The sequence below is a fragment of the Oryzias melastigma genome, linkage group LG4, assembly GCF_002922805.2.
Source record: "Oryzias melastigma strain HK-1 linkage group LG4, ASM292280v2, whole genome shotgun sequence".
Classification (NCBI taxonomy): Eukaryota; Metazoa; Chordata; class Actinopteri; order Beloniformes; family Adrianichthyidae; genus Oryzias; species Oryzias melastigma.
The window spans coordinates 20,842,699-20,865,587 of NC_050515.1; the positions used below are offsets into that span (position 1 = coordinate 20,842,699).

Here is a 22,889-nt window from a genome sequence, read left to right on the forward strand (position 1 = left end):
AAAAACGCTTTAAAGTTAAATTATTGGAGGAAAATGTAAAGAACTAAAAAACTATTCATTCCAGACTGCTAAGAGTTAAAGCTTTGCTGCCTACCTACAGCTGCTGCGGCTCCATCCATCCGCTCACCATCGTCACAATCTGAAGGGGCGGAGCTAAGCGATGGGGAGCGCCCGTTCTCCATCTTCACCTCCTCCTGGAGACTTGATGGAGCGCTGTCTGGAGAGGAGGAAGAGGAATGGAGGTAAAAGGGAAGAATTCAAGATTCATTCACTGTCATATGAACAGCTTTCATTGACAAACAAAATATGTTCCAGTAGAATCTGAACAAGATTAGACAGTTAACAAAAATACACACATATAGTTCAAAGTAAAAAAAATAAAATAAAATAAAGAAAAAAAGATTAAAAATCTAATTTTTAAAAAGTTAAAAGCCTATGACTACAGTGGATCTGATGGATTTCTAGATATAAGCCCCGCCCCTGCCTAGTGTTCCAGGGTTAAGAAAGACTCTCAAACTGTTGCTATGAAGGTTTTTTGCTTTTACTTTGAAACCTCCCTTCACTTTTCAGGTCAGTACGGTGGCCCTGAAGTCCAAATTACATCAACAGATCCCTCAATGCAAGCAAGACCACAACAACAATTAAAAAAGCAAAATAACTATAAAAAACAACATTAAACTTTAGAGCTCATAACCATAAATGTAGTGACAGTCAGTGGGAGATCTGCTCTGCATCTTTGTGGCGTGAAGCCTCACCTTTGTCAAAAACCTCCTTCAGGAGGCCTTTCTTGATGAGCTCCTCTCGGCTCTGACGGGTCGACATCTTTCTCTCCAGAACTGTGAAAATGCCCCAGAACAAACAAAAAAAAAAGACAGATAGTTGGTAAAAGTGATTCTTTAACCTGTCAAAGTGGTGCGTTTCCTAAAGCACGGCATATTTCCTCCTTCCTGTCCGAATAAATCTATAAAATCAAAAGGAATATTTCAGCTTTAATCACATTTTCATCCATCTGTCTCTCTGTGCTGCAGGACTTGAAACAGAATCCGAACAAAGGTCAGAATCCTCTGCGTTTTTTTGCTCGTACATCAGTCCTTCCTGCTCCGGCTGGCGGCTCTCCCGCTGGAACACGCTCTGCAATATGTGCTTGCTCCTTAGCAGAAGGAGGCTTCAACAACAAAAGACGCCACAGCTGGGCTGACAGCTTGGCGGCAGGAAGCCTCTCTTCACCTCTGTAATGGTCGTTTTGCTCCTCCTGGTGAGAACAGGATTTAGAGAAACAGTTCATCCAGCAGAGGGAGGGGGTGGGGGGGTCCTTGTTGGTTCTCAGATCACCGCTGGGGGAGCATTGTTGTTCTATTTATCAGCTTTGATGTCAGACACCACTCTGGTTGAAAGTATTTCTCTGGTAAAATGGTGAACCCGTCATCATCACTGTCACACAATAAACCTCAGAAATACATTCGTTTTAAAAATGAAATATTAGAGAAGCATTTTTTTTTTTTAGCCACGTTAGAGTATAAATAAACCTGTAACTCCAAACTTGTTTACAACTAGCCACGGTTCAGCACACACGTGTACCGCGGACCACCACAACCACCAACTCATGAAGTTGGACAGCATCAGACTGATCATAGTCTGTTCAGACTTCTGCTTTTCTGTAAACCTGATGATGTCATCACAGAAGTGAATGCTAAAAGCATCAAACATTCCCTAACTTTGTTCTTATCTGAGAAGAAATTATGAAAAAGAAACAAATCTAAAAATGAACTTGACTCCAGTTATGTCATCAGGTTATGCAAATGAGTTCATTTTCCACCTTTAAGAGGCACTTAATGTTCTCTGTTCTCATTGTTCTAGAACACACTGACCACCTGAAATGCAAAAATGGATAAAACTGTATTTTCATTTTTTGAATGAAACTAAAGTGAATCTGCTCTCAGCTGTAGCAGCTCAGAGACGTGTCATCTGCTGTCAGAGCAGACTCCTCTTACCCGCAGACGTCTGCTTAAACTTCTCGCTCTTCTTCTTCCTCCACTTCCAGGGTTTGAACAGGCGGCCCAAGGTGGCGAACTTGCTCCTCCGCCGAATGGGAGGCGTGTGCGTGCCCGGCACCAGCGAGTCGGAGCGCATTGCTGCCAAACGCTCCACTTCTTCAGCTGGAAGGAGACAGAAGGAGCAGGTGATGGAGGGAGAGACGGTCAAAACAGTCCAGACGGCGAGACGAGTCACAAACAGGCTTCCAGGTTTGGATCAGAACTGTTCAGTTCACAGCTTCAGATTTATCCCTTTCACATAAAACCCAGCATTCTGAGGAGAAAATATCTGCTATTGCAGTGTATGTTTATGAATTTAGCTTGGTTTTACATTGGCGTGAAGGTTTACTAACTTGATTGTGCACTGAGCCCCGAACAGGAAGTTGCAATAAATTGATAATAGTAATATTTTATAGACTGATAAGTGACACCATTCTAGCGTAAATGAAACAAAATCATCCTTCAGATTGCCTAAATGTGGTTTTATTTAGTTTTTAGCTATCAAAAAGGAGAAATAATGATTTCTGGGTGATCAAATACTTGTGTGAAGCTTCTAAAAAGCCTCATAGTTAAGCTTTTTAAGAATATTTTCAACTTAAAAGCACAGATTTCAAACTAAAATAACGTTTTCTTTCTAGCATAAATTAAAACAACCTGCTTTTCATCTATAAGTGTAATAGATTTTTTTTGTTTTTTTGTAATAGATTTTTTTGGCACCCCCTGACTTCCCAACTAGAATTCCAGCTTTCCCAGCCTCTGCTGAACATAAAGTCTGTGACGATGGCAGCGAATGGGGAGCAAACATCTAAAACAAACACGCTAATGTACCACTGACTGTATATGAGAACTGGAGAAAGTGAGTGTGAAGTCACACAATGAATGAAAACCCCTCTCACCAATCAGGAGTGAACTTATTGGAAGCCCACCGCTTAAAGGTAGACTTGAGAGAATCTGTCAAACATTTTGGACATTCACTGTAAAACCACATACTTTTATTGAGTTATCTGATTAGACAGTTAGTACTTGAAATACTTCCAGTATAGAAAACATGTCGTGGAAAATGTGGAATTAGCCATAACGTGTTAAAACGAATGTAGCAGAGCAAGACAAATGTTTATTTCTCAATAGAAATCTCTAGGATTTTGGCTTCTTGGAACCATCAGGTACTTCCTGTTTGGAATGTGACTCAGTAAAATTTTCATACACAGTCAGTAGTGCTGCCACAAACGATTAATTATTTCCGATTAGTTGACTAATCGGGTCATGAGCAAACTGGATGTAAAGCACAGATCTTAACCATCATTAGCTTTAAACCAATTAAAAACTAGATAAACAGCATTACCTGCGATAATGCTAGTGTGAATGCTGTAAGCTGAATTTGGCCGCTGAAGATGCTAAAATTCATAGCTAGAAATGCTGTAGTTGATGGCTGAAAACGCTGAAGTTGATAGCTACAAACGCTGAAGCTAATAGCTGAAAATGCTGAAGCTTATAGGCAGCTAAAATAATAGTTAAATGCTAAATTAGCCTGAAAACAAAAAAAAAGCTAGCCAAAGTTAGCCAAAACAGCGAGCATGGAGCTGAAATATTAGCTAAACTCCAAAATAGCCTAAAAAACAACAAACAAAAAGACCAAATTGACCAAATTAGCAGGTAGTTGAAATACTAGCTAAACTCCAGATTAGCCTAAAAAAATGGAAAAATCCAAAATTAGCCAAAATAGCTAGCAAGTAGCTGAAATATTAGCTAAACTCCACAACAACCTAAAAAACTGGAAAAATCCTAAATTAGCCAAAATAGCTAGCATGTAGCAGAATTATTAGCTAAACTCCAAATTAGCCTAAAAAACTAAAAACATTCTAAATTAGCCAAAAATAGCTAGCACGTAGCTAAAATATTAGCTAAACTCCAAATTAGTCTAAAAAACTGAAAAAATCCTAAATTAGCCAAAATAGCTAGCATGTAACGGATATATTAGCTAAACTCAAAATTAGCTTAAAAAACCTTAATAAATGTCAAAATAGTCCATAAAGCTAGCAGAATGCCAATATGATATTCAACTTTACTACACTCTGACTCCACATAACGTAAAGTAATGACTTATCGACTAATCCTGGCAGCCCTAACAGTCAGTCAGAAGTACACACTTGAGAGAGCTTTGGAGTCTGAGAAAAATAATGAGTGAATTTCTACACTGATGGCTCCATTTGAATCCACAACAATGACAAAAAGTAAAGATACTTTGGATTAAAACAGAAAATATTCACAATTTTTGCAAACCAAAAATGATTTAAATCTACCACCAACTTAAAGAAGTATGAAATATTAAAACTGTTTTCTCCTGTTCTAGTGTGTTTATCTATCAGACGGTTTCTCTGTGAGGAAGCAGACGCTGTCAGAGACGCTGAATCAAAGTGAGTGGGAAGCAGAGGGAAAACACAAGCTGTGTGTGTGTGCATGTCGGTGTGTGTGTGGCTGTCAGCCTCGTGTTGGTTTTGTTTGAGGAAGAATGTCAGTTCAAATCTGCAGCAGAGGCATATCATCAACAACACACGATGCTGTGTATTCTCCCCTCATCCTTCTCCCTTGCTTGACAAAATAAAAGCATCAGCCCGGCCTCACACCGCAGGGAGACGCTCGCCCCATGTGACTCTCGGGTCGCCACTGTCTCAACAACAACAACAATAACTCACAACAGTTGATGGCAACAGTGCTCAAATGTTGTACTCTGGGATCACTATTATTACTACAGACTATGTGTGGAAACATATATAGCCGCTTCTTGACACTTTAAAAGAGGTAAAAAAAAAGAAAAAAAAAAAAGATTGGTTGCTTTGTCAATTTACAAGAAATTCTTAAACCAGAAAATGTATTGTACAGTCAAAATAAAAGCATTAGTTATGTAAGACTGACTTTAAAAATTAGGGAAATAAAGACAATCTTCATTCTATGAAAATGTTTTTTGTTGTGTGCTTTGTTAATTTAAAAAAGTGGGACTAATTATATAATTTATTATCAATTGTATTTTTAAGAAAAATGACTTAAAGCTATAATTTGATTCTGCAATTTCCAAAATAAAACAGAAATTTCTTTAGGACTGACACTTTAACAGAGATATATATTGTATAATTGTTGCTTTTTCAATTTAAAAAAGTGTGACTAATTAGTTACCTTAAATTAATTTTATCTTTAAGAAAAATCCCTTTAAGTATTAATTTAATTGTGCTGTTTTCAAAATAAAAGCATGATTTGTTTGAGACTGAGACTTTAAAAGAAGGAGAACAAAGATATCCTTTATCAAATTAAAAATATGTTATTATTGGTTGATTTAGTCATTTTAAAAGAGTTAACTTATTATCAACTGTACAATTAAGAAAAATGTCTTAGAGCAGCAATTGTACAGTGCAATTTCAAAATAAAAGCATGACATAAGACCTACAGTATATACAAAGTGCAGAATTCTTAGATTCAATGAACGGAGGATTAAAAAAGAAGAAGAGATCACGTGACCGCCAAGGAAAACAACAGGACAGTTCGGGGTCCTGTCATTTCAGCGCGCGGCGCTCTGCTGCTGCTTCCCCGGCATGCAGGGAGCGATACCCGCGATGGTTTTACAAAAACATAAGGGAGATCCATCATCACCTCCTGCGTCTGTGCGCTCACCGTCCAGCTGCTCCGCTCTCCGGCAGTTGCTGCAGATGTGTTTGATCTCCTTCCCGAGCTGACAGTGGATGCTGAGCGGCGTGTTGTTGTTATTGTGAGCGGGAGCCTCGCGGCGCTGCTGTCCGCGAGGCTTCCTTCTGGACAGACACAGGGCTCTTTTCCTCTTTTTAGGCTTCTCCTCCTCGCAGTAGCAGGAGGTGTCGGTCCTCGCTCCGGGTCCGGAGCACACCCTGTCCCCTCCGCGGCCCGTCATGTTCTCCCTGGACCCGAACCTCCGGGCCCCTGCTCCGTAGAGGAGCGGGATTTAACGGTCTGCGGCTCCGGCCGCCGGAGCTCAACGACCGTTACAAAAACCCACTTCCGGACTGATCTTACAAAACAAAAGCTTCTGAAAATTATTGAAAAATATCTAGAAAGTGAATTCTCTTTCAGAACATTCATTCTCATTAATTCGTGTGCAAAATTCTCTATAACCTTATTTTTTTATATATATAATTAGTCTTTTTTTAGTTAAATGGGATTACATTTTCTTTCCATTTTCAAGGAATTAATGTAAAACAATACTTTTCATCAATATAAATAATAAGAAAATAATCCTTAATGATAAAAAGGCAGACACATTTGTGAAGGTAAATAAAAAGTTATAGGTTAAAAAACACATCTAACTTGCGTTGGACTGATAAGTAAACTAATTAGTAATCTAATCTAAAAACAATAATGTTTTTTTTTTCCAGTACAAAAAGATTATTTTAAAACTGCTTTCAGCAGTTCTAAACCAATCCAGAAACGTTCACTTGGAATCGATTTAATTGTGACTGAGGACAAAAGTATATTATATGTCTCTTAAATAGGCATACATTTGCCTATTTTTGCCTATTGCCACAATCAAGCGAAGTATAAAATATTTTAAACTTATCGGCCGTATTTTGAAAATGTACAGAACTGTTTCCGGTTATAAATTTACTCCGAACTACCCTTTAAATCAGCGAACCAATCACAGTGCAGGGTTGCAGGCCCTGCCAGCATCTTTATCCAATCAGATTCGAGAACAAGCATAATTGCTTGAAAATCTTGGAAAACGAGCTACAACCTCAATCATAAAACAAGTTATACACAAAATGAGTTTCTTAAAACACTGCTACAAACAATAAAACAATGTTTCGAATGTATTGTTAATAATTACCAGTGACTAACAATTTTTTTTAAAGAATCCCTTAACTAACATGCTTTTGAAAAGGCTTTTTTTTGTTTGTTTGTTTGGACTCATTTAAAAAGGTGGGCTCTTGGGTTGCTGTTACACATGATTTCCTGCAGATGGAGCCAAATCACAGCAAACAAAGATGGATCAAGAGACAAATCTCAAATATACGACTAAAAATTCTCTAAGATCTTTCAAAAATTAAACTTATTTTTGACTGGTAATCTAAACCAAAAAAGTATGTATTTTTCCAACAAAAACAGACATTAAAAGCTGTAATAGGATAATGATCTAAGCTGTCCTGAACCAATGCGGAAACATGCCAGAGGATTCATCCCAACAGCTTCTAAGGTGGCACATACAGTCAGAGCGAGTTAAGGTCATGCATTGGGTGCTTCTTCAGTGACAATAAGATGGAGGATTAAAGATCAGAATTCGATCAATAAACCCCCAGCTTCATGATCTTCAATGCCGTCTCCAGTTACTGCAGGAAGAAGTAGCAGCTTCAGCAGACGTAGCGACACCTGACAGGTGAAGGAATGTTTCCATTTTTAAGCTCTGCGGTGGAGAGAAAGACCTCAGATTTATCTTGCAGCAAATGATGCGTTTATACAATTTTTTAAATAAAAAAATATATATTTTTGCATGATATCTCTCACAGCCATGTAAACAGACTGTTCCTATTTCTATTTATAGTGGAAGAATGTTTTTTAATGATGCATCTGGAGGCGGTAGTGCTCGATTTCATTACCTTTAGCATTCCTGCAGAGAGGTAGAGTCTACAGTTTGCATTGTGACCTAATAATAGTATTTTTATCCACACTGATACTTCAAACTTCCATACCGAAGCTCAATAATAATATTGTTAAAAATCTCTCTTGTGTAAAAAATTAAAGAAGTACAAATTACCTTTTTTTTTTTTAATTTGGTCTTACTTTGCTGAAAAAGCCCCTCAAATTAGCTTTTTCTTGTTTTTATTTAAAATTTTTAGTATTACTTAATTTAGGAAACTTCTGATCTTTTTTTATCACTACTTGGCAAAATGTTTCTATTTTTCTTATCTTTAAATTTTTAAAAATAAGAACTTTGAATGGTTTTAGCATTTTTAAAAAGGAACTTATAATGAACTAAATAAATCTGCAATCAAAAACGAGAAAAAAATTATTTTTTTTTTTAAGATTTCTTGCCTATGAACAAGTAATTCCGTATTTTTATACCATTATCTGCTCAATTTTCGATTTCTTTTATGTTAGGTAAGTTGTTTTAACTGGAATTTTAAAAAACATATTTTCCAACGTATTAATTTTTACTGCAAACTCCAATATTTCTATATTTAACCAATAATAAATTAGGTTATTGATAGTTTTAAATTGAATTTAAATGTTTTTTTTTCAGTTTTATTAATTTTCTAAAAATAAAATTAGGAAGAGGGAGCATTAAACTAAACTAAAAATCCAGCTTGATTTTATACTTGTTACGTGAAATAAGCCTCAATCTTTGCACTTGGAGAGGGGGCAAAACACCACCCTGAAGATTATTTGGCAAATACTCCAAAAATAAAACAAACTTCAGTTTAGATTAGCAGAAGGTCGGCAGAAGTTCACCAACTCAATAGCCCCTTTCACACCTTTATTGTGAAAAAAAAAGGTGCAAAAGAGACACGTATTCATCCTGGCTTCACACTCAGGATGTTTGTTCACACTGCACCCTCTCCAGGGTGGGTCATCACCACGCTTGTGTGTGAACTGCAAAACAGACTGAAAATCCATACCCCACAGAGGCCTGTCGTGGTCAAAAACAATACACTGGGGGAAGAAGTAATGCCAAAAATTTTACAGCAATAATAATCAATTTTGAAATGAAACTAATTCAAATCAAAGGAGAGTTTACACTTTAATTCTTGAGTTTTTAGCAAAAGTTCTCCTAGTGAATTCAGCCTAAAGTGACCAAAACATGTCAATTTCAGCCACAGAAAACATGAATATGACTACATTTTTAAAGCTTTAAAAATGTAACTTTCAAATATGAATAAAAACCGTCAGGGATATTATTCCTGAATAAATCAAGTTAAACCTTAAATAACTCAATATTTTACTGTCCATAAAAATAATTTTAGTCAAAATTATACAAGTTAGACAAAAACACAACATAACATCAGGTCATTAATAACAATAAAATAAAATGATCTGGAGGGCCGGATAGAATTACCCAGCTTTGAATCTGTCTGGGGTCGTTCTGCAACGACGGTCCCGCCCCCAACAACTCTGAGACGAATTTAGTCTTTTTTCTGATTTTAGCTAAAAACTACGGAGCCCCTAAAGGGACATCGGAAAAAAAAATTAAAGTAAAAAAAAAAGGGGGCTCCGTAAAAAACAGCATAATCATAATTGGGAATGGTTTTAAAATAGATCAAAAGACAATCAGAGCCGGGCTTTAATTAATCTAATCTAAATATTAAAATTTAAACTAGAATTTTTTTTCCCATAACCAGATAAAAATATATATTATTTTTCTTATTGAATATAAAAAATGCAAAAACGTTTGTGTGGGAAATAAACATTTTTTGTGCCAGGATCAAAACCTCCATCACAGGTTATGTATGGAATGATTTTTGTGCCATCATATTGTGAACAAAAGTCACAGTTTTTTGATTAAAATTTCCTAAAATGCAACTGAAATGTTAAAGTTATTAATCTGAGATGCAGGAAGGGGTTCTGTAGGAGCTCCAGCAAAGACTCCAGGTGTTCCTGTCACACAGGAGGGAGCGTGTCCTTGCTGCTGTGGGGTCGCCTGCTGTCACGCGTTAAACCGTCCTGTCCACCAGCGTCACAGAACCAGCAGATGAAGGCTGGATTTTCATCCTACAATGAGGGGAATCAAGCAGCTGCTCTGCCTGACAGCTCCGATGAGAACCGATCCTCGTTACGGTCCTCCCCAACCCTCAGAGGAGCTTAAAATAACCTGGATCGCAAAATTTCACTTTTTTTTCTCCTTTCTTCCAGGATTAAACTGCTGATCTGGAATCCATTCCTCATTTCTCTATCACTTAAATCCTGGGTTTTACTGAAACAGTTCTCTTTTTGCAAGCAAGCTTTGGATGGAAACTTTTGTAGATCGGTTGACGGGATCATCGATCAGGGGTCCAGAGGTCACGAGTTCTACACAGCTCTCCACTTAGTGCCAAGTGAAACTGCCAGGATCAATACCGGCTCTGATGCTCACACCGAGCTCCAAACCGGCTCTTTAAATTCAAACGCTGCCAAGTTTACGCAAAACTTTTAAAGGTTTCATGGATGCAAAACAACACTCATGTCACTCAAGGATTTTAGGTGGTGCTCAGATAATAACATGTCTCTAAATGTTTGAAAGACAAAAGAACTAATACTGGACACATGCCCCTCTCTGAGAGAATGTGGACTGTGCCCCCTCCATAAAATTCCTGGTCACCACCATCTCTGCTGACCTGATAGCGGCCCACAGCGGCTGCAGTTCCTCTGCACCCTGTGAACAGCAGCTTCTTTCAGACCAGAAGACACCATCTTAAACAAGCCAAAAAAGAGATGTTGCAATCCTCATCAACTGTTTGACCTGCTGCCCCCAGAAGGTTGCCACAGGTCAATCAGATCACACACTCCCAGACCCTGGGGCCATACGGACTCTTTTAACCATTCCTCTGCTAAAAGTAGACTGTATCTGCACAAAACCGGTTATACTTATTTATAACTATTATTTTTATCTTTTCTCTTTATCAACTAGGCATGTCCTTATGTGTTCCTGTATTGTGAGCCTCTGTGAATTGCTGCTAGGAGACCACCCACAATTGAATTGACCCAAGAATTACTCAACAGTCTTTGAATCTTGAATATATATGGAAATATTAAGCCCCTCCCCTTACCTCCAGCGATAAAAAACGGAAAATGAATGATCTGTGACCTGTCTAGACTTTGGGCGTTTTCCAAAGAAATACCATCGCTCAGACATGCTGTTACCAAATTAGACACCAACAACGTAAGGTTTTTACAAACCAGATTTACAACTATAGAGTGAATTTAAAAAGTATGAGTCAAGGAATTGTAGAGAAAGTGTCCACAGGTTGAAGTGAAGAAGAAGCTGAGATTTTTCAGATCACTTTCTTTTGATATGAAAACCTAACAACTCACAATGTTTTCTTGAAAAAACAGAAAAAAATTACATCTCCTCATCCCGAGATCATGGCTCAACGATGCAACACCTCTAGAAAACAATAAAAAAATGTTTTCATTGAAGATGATTGATTTGACAATTGGTTCTGACCCACATAACCCCAAGGACCTTGAACCAGGCCCCAACCTAGCCCCCCCCCCAGTACCAAGACCTTGAACTATGCTAAACCCTTGACCTAGCTACCCACCAGTACCAAGACCTTGAACCATGCTAAACCCTTGAATTAGCTACACACCAGTACAAGACATTGAACCATGCGAAGCCCTTGACCTAGCTACCCCCAGTACCAAGACATTGAACCATGCTAAACCTTTGACCTAGGTACCCACTAGTACCAAGACCTTGAACCATCGTAAATCCTTGACCTAGCTACCCACCAGTATCAAGACCTTGAACCATGCTAAACCCTTAACCTAGCTACCCACCAGTATCAAGACCTTGAACCATGCTAAACCCTTAACCTAGCTACCTACCAGTACCAAGACCTTGAACCATGCTAAACCCTTAACCTAGCTACCTACCAGTACCAAGACCTTGAACTATGCTAAACCCTTGACTTAGCTACACATCAGTATCAAGACCCTGAATGAAGCCAAAGGCCTAACCAAACCACGCCTCAGCACCAGGACCCTGGGTAAAACTCAAACTCTGACCCAGTTACATCACGCTATCTTGAGTCAAGCCCAAGTCCCAACCCAGTTACACCCCCAGGAGGACCCTGAGCCAAACTCAATCCCTCCACCAAGCTTCAGGATTATCATTTATCTCATTGAACTCTGTTAAACTCCCAACCGTGTTTGCTCTTCGTTTAGTTGTCCATCCACCAATTCTAACTTATGACGAGGAAACAGCTGCCTCCTTTCCTCCAACGATCATCCATCACTTCTTATTTCATCAAGGGTTCTGTCTCAATTTAGCAGAAAATATTAATCATCTTCTGGCCTTTGACGGTGCTGCTGCTAATCTAAGCCCAGAACCAAGATCTTCACCATCCAGGCAGAGATCTAGAATGAAAGATTAATGACAGTAAGGCCTCCAGTTTGAATACAGACTTTAATCTTTATCCCTTTTCACCTCCTCTTACCCCGATGCTCATTTGTCCTCCTGTGCACCCCTAATGAAGATGTCTGCTGGTTTTAAAAGAGCTGAGGAGCTCAAACAGTTCTTGAGTGTTGCTGAACAGCAGATAATTAGCTGCACAGCAGGAGAACTGCCCAAAACAACAGTCAGTGGTCCATCACAGCAAGAAACAGAGTCAGAATAAAAAAAAAAAAAACATTTTAAAAGAGGGGTTGCAGGGGAAATATAAAAAAATTCTGAGAGTCGTCAAACTTTGCTGATTAGATCTCCAAGTCCAAATGACAAAATTAATGAAGAAAAGTATAAGACGGTTACTGTATGACTGATACTAAACAATGTTAAATTAGCCAAATTAGAGGGCTAAATGCTGAATTTTGCCACAATTTTTTTTTTAATTCAAAAAGATCTCAAAAATAAGACCCAGGTCATGTTAAATATTTTTGTTCAAGGTGCAACAAGTGGATTCCACCCAGCCTTTATCAGGACTCTGGCACCAGTTTGACCGCGGGCAAGCAGTTTTCCGTACACATTTCCTGGTCCAGCGCCGGATAGGGATTCAGCGCTGATGGGCTCTTCTGTCTCTTCTGTCGCCACTACTGAGAAAATCCTGGTCTTCTGCTCTGATCTGAGGTCTAACACACATACAAATACCAGGACCATCCTCCATAAAACAAAAAATGTCCGTGGTCCTGCCAGAAAACCTGGAAATAGAGCAAAGTCTAAAGCTGCCATTGACTTTGAATAGGCTACAAGATCAGAGTAAATGTTCACTATTGACAGTAAACTCACTCAGGTGTTCTTAAAATGTTTTTTAGAAGTTCTCTTTTATCCGCTCACAGTAATAATTTACAAGTGAAAAGTCACTTTCTTGTTTTTCCAGCTCTGTTTGTGCAATTGTAAGACAGCAGTGAAACGGCATCTGCAGCAGTCCAATATGGCGTCCAACTTTGCGTACGCAACAAGCTAGCATGCCATCTCTAGTGATATATAACTCATTGGCCTCAGTAAAAAGACTGATACTATAAAACAACATTACTGAGACTACAATAACTCCCTACATATTAGCCATGTTAGCCATGCTAGCCACAATACCTTTAAGTCTCAAATTGTTTGCAACATGTAAAAAAAAAAAAAAAAAAAAAAAAAAAACACTGTTACCGCTAAAACAAAAGTTACTGTGACTACGCTAACTCCCAACATTATGAGTAACACTGCTACATGTTAGCCTCACTAAAACAAACGTTACTGTGACTACTATGATTCCCAACATTATTATCAACACGTAAAAAAAACACAATCCGACACCGCTACATGTTAGCCACATTAGCATATTCACAATAATTCTCAACCATACATTTTGACAGAGCACCATGTACCTCTCAGAATTAGTTTGACAGTAAACAAAACCACAATTTAGCCTTTTTTGTCAGTTGTGAAGTCGCCTGAACTTTGGTGCAGAACAAACCACAAACCCCAGTCTGTTTGAGAATGCAGGTCTTCCACCATCATGTGAGTACTGGTGAACCTAAAGTCCTTTGGGCCTTAATCAGTGTAGAGAGGTGCTATATAAGTAAATGCTATACACCATTTACTTAACAGATTAAATCTGTTTCTGTGTACTTTAGAGGAAACGCTCAGTGGATACGAGCAAAAAGGAGTTTAGTTAGTGAGCATACAAGCATGCTGCAATAGCAAATTCATAGCATTAATCAGGTGAAATGTGAATCCCAACAAAGTCAGAAAAGGAAAAGGTGGTGTACAGAGTAATTTATGCTTAATAGTCAGAGGAACAGTGGGACAAAAGGCTTTCGTCCTTGTGGAATGTAAGTAGCTGTTGGAGCTGCATGGTTATTTCAAGAAATTTACTCCACTTTAAAGGGTTTCAAGGTTCTCCTCTGTAAAATTTGTTAACATTCTCCCTCATTAAAACTGAATTCATGGGGCTGTATTTGACTGAAAGCAATTTTTCACGTTGTTATTTTTTCAATATTTAAGCTGCTACATCTATTGTCCAGAACTGTGATGGAGAAATGATGATATGGGCCTCTTTTGCAGTTAATAAATGGAGTGTTTTTTGAAACAATCAGGTTTCCTGTTGATTAAAATGGGTGAAAGACAAAGTAAAACAAATCAAAATGATAAAAAGTACAGGGAAAAATATGATTAAAAATAAGAGAATACAGGTTTTGGAAAACTCTAGTCAATATTTTGAATTTTAATGAACGAAAAAGTGTAGAAAATCATGCAGGAAATAACGTTCACTCATTGTAATAGGAAATGAATCATCAAGATGTTAAAACACAGGTGTAGTCCTGCCATCATATCGCTTTTTTTAAATCTGATATTAAAAACTCCCCAAGTATTATGTTTTTTAATGAAAAAGGAAAGCTTAAAACAGAAGGATGGATGTTAAAAATAGATGCAACATTAAAATGGTGATGAGTCAATCTCACTTTTACAGCCCTTAAACCAAAACATGTTCTTTTTTTTTTACAAATCTGCTGACACCTAATCCCAAACTGAAGCTACAGCATCTTAAACATTCTCCTAAAAATACCGGCTCCATGAGTCTGGCTTTTGAGGTAGAATTTGGATTTATTGTAACCTGATTCGCTCACTCACAGCCTGAAAGCAGAAAGGTGTCAGTGTCTCATTCAGTCTTCTGTCTCCGTTCTGAAGTGTTTTGGCGTCGGCACCATATGCTGGAGAGCAGCTCTGAATCCTGCGTGATGAACACAGGCAGGAGCTGACAGGTTCAAAGGCAAGACAAAGTTCAGCCTTTTGAAGTTTTGCTCCTCCTCGTCTTCATCTTCTCGCTTGTGCTGTCATTCGCTCTTCAGCTGGTAACGACCCCCTCCCTGCTCCCTGAGACTGGACTCACGTCACGCTGAATAATACAAAGTGACAGAGCAGTTCAGCCTGCAGGAGCTTGCATGTGTGTGTGTAGATCAGTGTGAAAGTGTGAATGTGAGTCATCCCTCTCTCCTGCATGAACTTTGATAGGTGGCCCTCACCACACGCAGACACCAGCTTGGATCTGAGCTCGCCTGTTGTGGTTTGTTGTACGTTTTGTTCGCACAGGAGGGGGCACATGTACAAATGCCACAGGGGGGTGGAGGGAAGGGGGGAATACAAAAGAAACGTTCACAGGGAAGACTGCCATGCAGGGTGAGAGCAACACAACACAAAAAATGTAAAAAATCTGAATCTGAAGAATCGGAAACATTTGTTTTTACATTTTTTGATACATCATGCCTTTAGTTTGGATATTGTTGCTTTAGTTAGGTTGGATTATAAAGTCACAAAAATGCACTAAATGCAAAAAACGTCAACAGGTTTCAGTCCCGTTTTGATCAGAAGAGCTTTTAAATCCACATTTATGAGGTTTCTGTACACGTTTAATTCAGATTACTTGCTACTCTTTCAAAAGACTCCATGCAGCATTACTGTCTCTTAGTCCCAGGGGCGGAGCTACAGGGGGCAAGTGGGGGCAGCAATCCCCCAGCAAAAAGCTTTACCCCCCCCAATTTTGGAGTCAGTATTACTATTATTGACAAAGATTTCAAAATCATCAAAACAATCTGAAAGATTGAATACACAAATAAAACTGAAATTCATATTTTTGATCCTTTCATTTGTAATGGGTGTCCAGTCCGACACATGCATTTGCCACCTTTCCAAAGTCTACTGCCCCCCTCCCACATGAAATGCTTTAGCTTTACCTCTGCCTAATTCTAATGCATGACACGACACCTGGACTACTGTTAAATTACTTTGATCACACCAGCAGATGTAGAGGAAAACACATCAATATTTAAGTTATGATGACTACTAATTACATAGTGTGTAAAGTAAAATAATTTGTATTAGCAGGAATATGTAAAAAAAGGTGTAAGAAAATTTAAAGAGCAAAATTATAAAATAATAGATTAATAGAGCAAGAATCTATAATTTCTCAATGGAAGTCAATGGGATTCTCGGAACCAGCTGGTACTTCCTGTTTGGGGGGAGGGATCACTCAGTCCAGTTCTTATGAACAGTCAATGGTCCAAATCTACATTCCAAGGCTATGTCTGAATTCACACTCTAATCCCTAACTACTAAAAACTATATAACGCACGACTATCTAGTGCCCCTGGGTTTTAAAAGCAATTCAGGCACTGTGCTCACTACTTTACTTTCGTTTTTCTAAACGCCAGATTTAATGTCACCAATTTCATGAAATGAAAATCTAATCAACAAGAATATTTCATGACTATTTATGACTCCACTGTGTTCTGATGATGAAAAGGTTGATGGTTTATTAAAAAAATAATTTAAATATGTTTTTCGTAAAAATTGTTCAACCGCAATGCATTGTGGTCTATATCCGCTAATGTCGGGAAATTTCTAGTCCACTTGATTTTGGAATTATAGATTCAGACAGCACTAGAAAATAGTGAACACACTATATAGTGCACTTAATAGTGACATAGCCCAAAATTTAATCACCTGAAATTTCCTAGAACTTACTGCAAAAAATAGTGTGCATTGATGGTCGCTAGATTGGCAAATATAGAACACAATGTGTTGCATTAGAAAAAAATTGTAAATGTATTTTTTATAACTCATCTAGTTTTTCATCATCAAAACAGTCAATTCACAAATAGTTCTGCACAACATAGTCTTTTAGGGGTTAGGGAGTAGTACATTTATTTGGAAAACGCCTGTGAATGGGTAGAAAAAGTGCTAAAAAATACCACATGCAGTCAAAACAATCAGGCGAACACACAGAAATATCAGCTGATACCAGAAGGTCGATAAAAAAACACTGCAGCCATCCTGCAGAGGACTCCTACATGACAGTATCTGTTCCACGTCACGCCTCTGCCTGCTCCTTCACTCTGACCTCATCCAGCTGAGGAGCATAATTCCCGTCATGGTGAGTAATAACTCGGGTCTGAGTCATTCTGGATTTCTCTCTCAGCACAAAAGGCAGCCTGTGTGAGCTGAATGAACAGACCCACGTGCAAACAGGGGAACAGAATGTGGATGTGCTCAGTGTGCAGTATTTGTCAGTCACTGATTCTGCAAGTTGTCCCACTTAAAAAGAAGAAAAAAAGTCTTCTAATGTGGGACAACTTGCAAAATCGATGAGTTCCAAATACCTTTTGCCCCACTTTCCTTCCTCCCAGGGCTTTTGTGTTCCTTTTGGGGGATTTGACACCATACGCCGCTTAAGGCAGATTGGTAGCCGCGTTAATGCAGGAGCTTATGACAAGAGCGTTGCTCAAAAAAGGCGTGAGAGGGTTCGTGTGCAGCGTTCCCACCATATTTTCACGGACGCCGTCCAATCCCAGATCCTTTTTCCAGCTGCCAACTCTCACGGCTTCATTTTGCCAAATCGTCCTCATCCTTAGACTCCTCCTGCTCCCCCCTCCTCCTCTTTCTTAAGCCCTGTTAGTGTCAGCTGACATTCATTCAAACCTCTCTCCTGCATCTCAGTATTTTTGGGAAAGACTGCAGAGGAAGAATGAACCAAAAAAGCACTGGAATATGTAACCTTTGAAAAGTATTGCAATCCTCACAATAAACAAGGGAACACTAAATATTTCTGAAAATGTATATTTTTTTTACAATCTCTTTCAACTTGGACAAAAATAAGTAAAAATATTGCAACATTTGCTTTTTCCTGGTTGTGTTTATTTCTTACAAGAAGTCGTTGCCCATGGCAACGAGTATTCAAGCAGCCACTTCCTATGAAAGATCTATGTAAATGCAAGTAGACGCGCATTTTAGGTTCTGAATTCAAAAGTCTCACGTTCAAGTGTAGCTACGCAACTTTCTATAATCCTTTTATAAAAAACGTGTGTCCATTGAACACGCATTAAAGGTAAAACTAGGTCAAACTTCGACCAATCAGGGACTTGTAATTGGTAGTGACCTAACGATGACGTCCCTTTTTATTCACAGAAGTTCCAACTGTTTGAAAAGTTATCATAGCGGGGAAATGAATAACCCCAATTTGTACCTGGATGGACTTATATGCATAGACAGTATAGAGAGAACTGGACATATTATATCTTCCCCCCTCTCGTTGCAAATAGGAAGTACCCGCTGGTCCCAGGAAAACAAAAACCCATAACTTTCTATTGAAAAATAAACAGCTGTAACTCAGTCATTCTGTTTGTCAGAATAACCATTCTTGCTCTGGTGTCTCTTTTTAACATGTTCTTGCTAAACCAATTTTTTCCATGACGTATTTTCTTTATCACAAGTTAATTAAGTTATAACCTGGCCAATCAGATGCCTCAATAAGAGCATGTGGCGCCCGCTGTCCCTGCCTCAAATGTTTGAAGCGTTTGATTTATTCTCGGACCAATCATTGTTTGCTCACTTCATCTGGTCCCAAAATGGTGAAATTGGGTGATACCTGTAAGTAAATGGACACTGAGATGACTTTATTTTCTTGGAAGCCGAGGTAAGGCATCTTCTATTGGTAACGTCACAACCTTAATTTGTCCATCTCCATTTATGTCAATGGTTACAGCAAGTCTTTAATACATTGGAATAGAGATGGGAAAGAAAAACTCTGGAGCAAGAGTGCGAGATTTTCACCGCTTTGACAGTTAGTATTAAGCCTCTTCCAATTTTAGGTGGTGGACATGCACTAGAAAACAGTAACCAAAAAAAAAGAAAAAAGGGAGAATCCCCTCCCTGCTTGCCCAGTGTTAAAACCACGGGCTCTTGAATGCACATTAAACCCAGATTTACCCTATATCTCATGCCTGTTGTGTCTGTGACTTCAAAGACTGGGACAATGACCAATACCTAAAGACCTATGCACAAATACCACACAACTGCAGGCCCATTGGCGACATGTGAGGGTACTACAGTTGCCAGACAAACCATTCACAACCAACTTCACCGCCTTGACTTGAAGGCCAGAAGGTCATTGCAGGTGACTCCACTGATACAAAGACACTGCTGTGAGCGTTTTTAGAGGATACAAGACCATGCAACCTGAACAACACAGCAATGTTCTACCGTCCTGTTCACTGAGGAGTCTCTTTGAACAGAAACGATGGTCGTCAATGTTGATGGAGAAGTTAAGGTAAGTGATACGCTGAGGTCAACATGGTCCTTATGGTTCGCTTTGATGGAGGAAGTCCAATCACACCTCAGAAACATCATAGAACCCATCATCCTCCCCCAATTCCTCCAATCTACCCCAACCTTCTGGGGTGGGCTGGACTTAAGGAAGTGGAAGTGCCTCATATGTTATGACCAGCAATGACCTCAGACCCTGTAGAGCCTGTCTGGGACCAGCTGAAGCAGATACTGGATGATCGTACCCCCTTAAGTGACCACTTGTGGAAGAGTGGCATGCATAGCCTCAGAAAAACAGCATCATGAGGAGGATAAGACGCTATCAAGCTGTCATTGCAGCAAATAGTGGAAAACTAGAAATACCTGGTCGGTTTTTGGTATTTTGGGCTATCTTTATAATAGTCTTAATTATGGGGAACTGTATTCCATTAAAATTCAAACCGACTTCATGTGAGTAGTTTAATATCCTTTTCAAATATTTACACACATTTATAGCAGAAGGCTTTGCTTTGGCCTGAAGCTGCACTTTGGTCTGCTCTGCTAACACATTAGTCACCGCAACACCCAAAGGCCACAATACATCTCAGCTGTTTGTGCACACACTGGTGGAATAACCCTGAACTAACAGCTGACCAAAGGACGAGTCACAAAAAAAGAAAATTATTTAACCTGCCTTTACTGTTTTGTTTTCCAACCATAAAAATAAAAGACTAAAAAGCTTAAAAAGTACAACACTTTGGGTTTAACATCAAAACTATTGTGTCATTTCTTCATGTCATGAAACTTCATGATGTGCGTCATAAAAAGGGGCAAATTATTCTCTTAGCAACACTTTTGGGAAAGTCATTAAAACCAAGGAGAGCCGTTCATTCAGATGAAAGTGGCTAAAGAAAGCAACACGCCACCGTGAAAACCCATGTTTACTACGCCAAGCCGTCTCCCACGCGCAGCCCAGAGGAGGCGTGCTGAACACATCATGACAATTTGTCACACATGAACTGTGACACACATCACAGAGAGGAGTGGGCTTTGCAAAACAGAAACAAATAAACAGATTTGAATTAGATCTAGAGAGTGGGCAGATGGTTTAAGTAAGGAAAAACAGGGAGGAAAAGACAAAAGGAAGGAAATTTCAAAAGGAATGCTTACTGGAGCCTGAAGGGTTTTGTTTTCATTTCTTGGATTTGCTGGTGTAAACTTAAGATATCCAACACCAAAATTGTGACTTTTAAGCTTAATTTGTGGGCTGTTTCAAGTTAGAACCATGTATCAGTTTAACAAAATACACTTTTAAACTAAAGTTCTTCTATCACTCTTTCTAAAAGACAACAAAACAAGATCTTCCTCCACTAAACCCCAAACAATACTTTAACACAGTTTTAAGCTAAAATTGAGTAAAAGTCACAACATTTGTTCTCCATTTTTGACCCATCCCCTTGGGAAGCTGTCACAGCAGCGCTTGAGAACCATTTGGTGGATTAACCCCTAATCTAACCCTTAAATGCTGAGTGTCAAGCAGGGAGTTTTTGGTACGACCCAGCCATGGATTTGAGCTGATTGCCTCAGGGCGGACACTCTACCACCAGCACCCTCAGGTGTGAGGAAATGTTTCGATTAAAGCCTATAACGGTGCTATTAAATAATAATAAAAGTATGTGTTCCAGAGCTGATTTCAATAATATATTTTGACATAAAGGTATAACCCGGAGAGGACAGCTGAGAGACAGAGAGTGGGCGGGCAAGAACATCATGAGTCATGACGGTCTGAGCCAGCTGAGCGCTGCAGTAGTATGCCGGTAACTCCTGATCTCATTCAGATTATTTTCACAGAAATAATCCCTTCAGATTGGCATGTGAAGGAGGATGTTTAGGAGGACAGTGATGGAATAAAGAACAACAATGGGAGAGGTTTTTTTTTTTTTCCAATGCGGCAGCAGGCTGTACATGTGACTGTCACATCAGCCAATTCCAGAAGAGATAGTGGTGGAGGAAGCAAGCCCATTAAACAAACATCATCCAGTATTTATGTAGGGAGCCTTGGACATGACATTTAAAATAAATGAATAATCAAATACAATTTTTCCCTCAAACGAATTATTGTTTGGACAAAAAAGTTGAATTTTGTGGCCACAAATAGGCATTTTGGGCATTCAAACTACCATTTTGTGAGCACAAATTAGCATTATTTGGGCAAAAAAAATGCATTTTGTTGGTATAGATTAGCATTTTATGTGCTCAAATAACCATCTTGTGGAGGGAAAATAGCAATTTGTGCCTACAAATTAGTACTGTATTTTGTGTGCACAAATTAGCATTTAATGCACACAAATGAATATTTTGTTGCACAAATGATCATTTTATGCACAAAAATGAGGATCTTGTGCACAAAAATTGGTATTTTGTTTGCACAGATTGGCATTTTGCACACCAAATCAGTATTTTGAGCACCCAATGAGCATGTTTTGCCCCCGAAAAAACATTCAGTTTTCATAAAATAGCATGTTGTGCACCAAATGGAGTATTTTGTGGTCATAAATTAGCATTCTGTGCACACAAATGAGAATGTTGTGCACAGAAAACAGCATTTTGTGTGCACAAATTTGAATTTTGTGCACCGAACATAGTACTTTGTGGTAAAAAATTAGAAGTTTGTGCTCAAAGTTAGTATTTTGAGTTGGCAATTAGAAATTTAAGAGCACACATAGGGATTTTGTGGGTTAAATTAGCAATTTGTGCCCGCAAATTAGTATTTCTGTGCACAAATTAGAATTTAAAGCACTCAAGTGAGTGTGCACAAATGATCATGTTGCGTATCGTAAATAGCATTTTTTGGGCACAAATTATCATGTTGTGTACCAAAAATAGTAGTTTGAGCAGACAAATGAGCCTTTTGTGCTCTGAAAATAATATTTTGCGTGCACAAGCTAGCATTTTGTTCAATGATCATAGTATTTTGTGGTCAAAAATTAGAATTTTGTGCACAAAATTTGTACTTTGATTTGGCAAATTGACATTTAAGGGCACATGTGCCCGCAAATTTGTATTTCGTGTGCACAAATTAGAATTTATTGCACACAAAGAGTATTTAATGTGCACATATCATATTTTGCACACCAAAAACAATGAGAATGTTGTGTGCCAAAAATAATATTTTTTGTGTATAGACATAGGATCTTGTGCCACGAAAATAGTTTGCTGAATTTTTTCTTTTTTGCACGAAAAATAGTATTTGTGACAACACATTAGCACTGTGTGCCCAAAATGAGTATTTATGTGCGCAAATGGCAAAAATAGGGATTTTGTGTACACAAATTAGCAGGACACAACAATGCTAAAATACATACTTAGGCAAACAAAATACTAATTTGTGGCCACAAATTATTAATTGAGGGATTAATTAATATAGTTTTGTTGATTGTCATGCCCAGGGCTCCGTCTATGTTGTATGGATGATGATGAGTGGAGATGCCCCCACCCCTCCGCCTCCCCGCCTCGCCTCGTCTCGCGTGCTCTCCTCGTGGCACTTTCAGCACCCAGACACCCTGGACAGCTCCGCTCCCACGTGTCAAGTTGCGGATGTGATCAAGCGAACCCGGAGCGCGACTGCAGCGCCAAGATGCAGA

The 22,889-nt window shown here is 38.7% G+C and overlaps 1 protein-coding gene across 3 annotated transcripts in view; it reads right to left on the reverse strand.

The window, feature by feature from the left end:
• Positions 1–22,889, reverse strand: part of LOC112150811 (phosphatase and actin regulator 1) — a 30,435-nt gene that overhangs the window by 6,406 nt on the left and 1,140 nt on the right. The window contains exons 1-4 of one of the 3 annotated variants that reach the window (XM_024279307.2): positions 5,697–6,060; positions 1,992–2,156; positions 756–836; positions 95–217 (exon numbers count right to left, since the gene is read on the reverse strand). In XM_024279307.2, coding sequence (XP_024135075.1) covers positions 95–217; positions 756–836; positions 1,992–2,156; positions 5,697–5,949 — 622 coding nt within the window. In that variant the 5' untranslated portion in view covers positions 5,950–6,060. Of the gene's footprint in view, positions 1–94; positions 218–755; positions 837–1,991; positions 2,157–5,675; positions 6,061–22,889 lie in introns of those variants that run through there. The other 2 variants (XM_024279306.2, XM_024279308.2) reach the window with 2 other exon arrangements.